The 4,941-nt window shown below is 34.0% G+C and overlaps 1 protein-coding gene across 1 annotated transcript; it reads right to left on the minus strand.

Moving 5' to 3' along the window:
• Positions 1-403: 403 nt before the first annotated feature.
• LOC110735480 (UDP-glycosyltransferase 90A1-like) lies at positions 404-2,033 on the minus strand. Its single transcript, XM_021915671.1, has one exon. It carries the CDS (start codon positions 1,909-1,911, stop codon positions 478-480), a length of 1,434 nt encoding a protein of 477 aa, XP_021771363.1. The 5' UTR covers positions 1,912-2,033; the 3' UTR covers positions 404-477.
• Between the last annotated feature and the right edge of the window lie 2,908 nt (positions 2,034-4,941).

Raw genomic sequence — 4,941 nt, forward strand, 5'->3', positions numbered from 1 at the left:
CCTAACAAAATAGTTGAAGATTCAAGCTAAAAATTGATGATAATGAGGCATTACAATCAAAGAACTATCGGAGAGGAGAGAGAAAGGAAAAGCTCGATCAATTTCTAGAGGGAGAAAGAGAATTAGCTGCAACCATTTTAGAGAGAGAAAGAGCTAGACTAATTTTTATAAAGTTTCTTATATACAACTTAGAAAGTTCTTTTATTTACTAAAAGTGCCATTACTTTGACAGGATAGAGTATGGAGCGTTGGATCTAATTTGATCCAATGGCTATAAGTTGTTCTCACATATGATGGGTTCTCATATAAGAAAGGGGTTCTCACATGATCTCATTTCTATATATATATATATATATATATATATATATATATATATATTAGAAATTTATTGTCATTACAATTATTTAAAAACCGTGCATTGTACGAGATTTAATCTAGTTATTACAATAAGCTATTACAATAACTTTTATTAGGGCATTAAATTTTGACTTGCTCCATCTCTAATACACTCAATAGGGTTTCCATATTACACCAAGATGATCCTCCTCCTTCAACCGATTTCCTGGCAACCTCACTTAACTCCTTTACCGTCTTCCTCACTTTCTTTCCCATCTCACCTTCCATCAACTCTTTGACCATTTTACTCAAACCATCCCACTTAACAAACCCTCTTGGTGACCCATCTATGGTCTCAACTCTCACTCCCACCTTGATCTCCTCGGCCACCATCTTCGCATTCAAATGTTGTTCCGCCATCATAGGCAAAGCCAAGATCGGTACACCTGCACAAATGCTCTCTATCGCCGAGTTCCACCCACAATGACTTAGAAACCCTTTTACACTTTTATGTTCAAGTACTTCCCTTTGCTCTACCCATCCTCTTACAACCAACCCTCTTCCTTTCATTTTCTCCTCAAACCCTTTCATAACTTCTTCTTGGCTAGGTTTTATCCTTAAAGCCCATAGGAAACACGCTTCCGATTTTTCGACCCCGGTTAAAATCTCCTTCAGTTGTTCATTACTTATCTCAGCTTGTGAGCCGAACGCAACGTACATGACAGACTTTCCTTCATCCCACTTTTTATCCAACCATTTGTTCCATTCAGGCTTCTCCGGTCTCTCTAACGTTGTTTGTTTCTCAGCCAAGCAAAACGGGCCAACACACCAAGATTTAGGCCCATCAGAGATTGAGTTCATGAACTCCACAAATGGTTTCTCAAGCTCTTGAAAAGTATTAACAACCATACCGTGACTCAATGAAGTGGCATTACCACACTTGACAAAAAAATCAAACTTTGGGTCTTGAGGATCAAAATCTTGTTTAAAAGAGCTATCAAAATCATCTTGTTGAACCTTAATCCAAGGAAAATCTGGTACTTGGATCAACTCGTCTTTAGACTTGAGCTTCGAAAAAAGCTTATGAACGAATACAGACCTATACAAAGAAAAAGAGTACACATTCATACCATAGAAGACTAATCTACGGATGTTAAACTTAGCAGCTGATGGTTGAGTCCAGTAGAGAAAGCCATCAGAAATGAGGAAACTAATGGGGTTGTCTTGTTTTTGTATATTTTCAAGGGCGCTTTCGAAATGAGGTTGGATTGTTTCAGTTGCGAAAGCAAATGAGTGAAAGAGGGACATAGACGGGAGTCGATCAGTGCTTTCGACTCCCATTGGAATGTCATCGTTGGTGGATGAAAAGGGAAAGGAGATAATGGTGACGGTGTTAGGTGGGAGCGGCGAAAGCGAGGCCGAGATGAAGGGCTCGTTAGCCGGGGTGGTGAAGATGGTGAAGGTGGCTTTGGGTCGATGGTTGTGTATGAATTTGGTTAAGTGTAGAAGAGGAATTGTATGGCCTTTAGACATGAAGGGGAATAACGCAATGTGTAAATGTTGAGGTGTTGTCATTGCTCTATTTTCTTACTTTGTGAATAATTTCTTTCTCAAAATGTGATTGTAACAAGTAACAAGATCTTGAGGTGTAGTATATATGTAACGACTCATTGATAAAGACAATATATTTATGTGCATGTGCTTCTAAAAGTAGGGTTGTACATTATTCAAACAATTATGTACACATACTGCCACAAGTGATATGTATAATTAAGCATGCTAGGTAGATATGCCAATTAAGTGTTGTTGACTCACTTGGTAGTACTTTAAATCTTAGAGGTATAGGGTTTAAATCATACTAAATACTGGTAATTGGGGGTAGGGATTCCCTTATCCTCCCCCCTACTCTTAAATGCCTAGCCCGCAAATACTAGACCAAACAAATCGTGACAATCTGCTAAGTGTTGGCTTATGTGGTCACAATGTCTAGTTCAAGCTTGAATTGCCAAATCGTAAACAAATTAAAATGAATATTAGTACTTTGTATTGCATCCTTACCTAAATATTCTCATATGTAAAAAAATATTTCAAAGATAGAAATTTAGAAATAAATATCAGCATGAATTGAAAAATAACTAGCTATGTTTAGATCGATCTACACAATAATTAGAAAATATATGGTCAATACGGAGTATGATAAATTTCATCTTTGAACACTTATTTTAAAGTATCGTCCTAGCTCAGTTTAGGGATTAGTGAGGTAGGCTTTTTAAAAGTGTGAGAGAAGGATAGGAAAATCCCTTTCCAAATACTTTTAGTTAGATTTGATCTCACAATCTCGAGATAAGTTTTTTTTTTTTTGGGTTAAATACAAACTTGTTCACTATCTCTAGTTTTGCTGCTTCTTCTTTTTGGGTAAAGTGAGAAAGAAGAAGATGTGGTTGGTAGATATGAAAGTGAAATGCACTACAAAAGTACTAATATATCATGTGGTGGAAATTATAAGGCTATTTACTCTTTGTTTCCTTGCGCACGTTAATAAGGAACAATAAATGAATTACGTCGGTGTATGAAATTGCGTGTGCGAATTTATTGAGTATTGAAGAAAGACAATATCAAAGTTTGTTGGACCATAATCAACTTCGAAAGAGAAATTAAAGTATCTATGGTCTGGCGGTTCGGTTTGACCTCGGTTTGAGTCGGTTTCGGTTTGGAGCGGTTCGGATTGAAACGGTTTAGTTTAGTTGGCGGGTCGGTTTGGTTCGGTTTGGGTTAGTCACAGCTCGGTTTGGTTTCGGTTTATTTCTTTGCGGTTTAAATTCGGTTTGGGTCATAAGCGGGTCGGTTTATAAACGATTCGGATTATGTCGGTTCGGTTTGATACGGGTCGGTTTAGGGGGCGGGTTTACCCGGGTCAATGTCAGTTCGGTTTACAAACGGTTTGGATCAAGCCGGTTTGGTTTGAAATGGGTCGGTTTAGGGGCGGGTTTACCCGGGTCAATATCAGTTCGGTTTATAAACGGTGCGAATCATGTCGGTTCAGTTTGAAATGGGCCGGTTTAGTGGAGGGTTTACACAGTTCAATTGGTTCGGTTTATGAACGGTTTGGATCATGTCGGTTCGGTTTATAAGCGGTTTGGGTCATGAATTCATGATTGTTTTAAAGATCGCGTCATGACCATGATTTAATGAGTTGATACTTATAATACGATAAATCGATACTTAAGAATGTACAAGTATTCAATTAGATTGATCAATAAGTGTTTTAAACTTTTAAGTTTTAATAATCAGATATGTAAATATGTTTATCGATTGTAGTACATACCAATAATTCAATGAGGCAATGATACTTATGATAGTATGATAATGACACCAACCGTACATTCGTACAATATGATATACATAATAATTAATCTATAATTACATATACATTAACAATATCGTATTGAATCAATTTCCATTTCCAAACATTGCATTTCTTATAAATTATAACTTACACGAGATTAAATGGATTCGTTATTTAGTTTGTTACTTTATTTAGATTACTAACTCAAACAACTTAATAAGTTAAATGGACGAAATCACGAAATCACTAATTAAAGTGGTGATGAAATCATTATGCAATACTAATGTACGAATAGTCAAATATACAACGGTTAGATTGAATGCCCATGAAAAACAATGGTTAGATTTTCATTACTTTATTAGTTATTAGTATTATTACTTATTAAGTTATTATTAGTTTATTATATATACTGATATACAGTCACAGACTCACAAATATATATAATATACATATAGAGATGTCAGATATTGATGTGCATTAAGTCATTAAGTCATTAACTATGTTGTATTGAATCAATTTCAATTTTGAAACATTTGCGTTTCTTACAATTTATAACTTATAAGTAAAAAACTAATAATAATAATAATAGTAATAATAATAATAATAATAATAATAATAATAATAATAATAAATAATAATAATAATAGTAATAATAATAATAATAATTATAATAATATTATAATAATAGTAGTAGTAAACTAGTAATAATAATAATATTAACAAATAATAATAATAATAATAATAATAATAATAATAATAATCCCTCAAAATAATAATAATAATAAATAATTAAAAAAAACGGTCAAAAAGACCTAGAAAAGCACAAAAAAAAATCTAGACCGTTAGATCTAGATGAAATGATGAATATTCTGGAATCTACAAAAAAAAAAAAAAATGAACGGTTAGATGTTGAGATTGAATATGGACGGTTAGATCAACTGAACAAGTAAAACCTAAACCTAGAATCTCAAGTCCACTCTATCAGCCATTCAGCCGTTTTACTCACTCTTCTATTCTCAATCTGTCTTAGTTTCTCTCTCTAACTTCTCAGTTTCTCACTCTTTCGTTCTGAAATTCTCAAGAATCTTAAGCTCAACTTCTCAACTTTTAAAAATCCTAATTAGGGTTTTTGTTTTCGTTTCATTTGTGTTTTGGATCTACATTTCTGATTTCTCGCTTTACATTCTCATTTTTTTGTTTTTTCAAATCTTCCTCTCCTTCAATTTGAAGGTTTCAAGCCGTCAAAAGTTCAAAACTCA

Source organism: Chenopodium quinoa, unplaced genomic scaffold (assembly GCF_001683475.1).
Source record: "Chenopodium quinoa cultivar QQ74 unplaced genomic scaffold, ASM168347v1, whole genome shotgun sequence".
Classification (NCBI taxonomy): domain Eukaryota; kingdom Viridiplantae; phylum Streptophyta; class Magnoliopsida; order Caryophyllales; family Amaranthaceae; genus Chenopodium; species Chenopodium quinoa.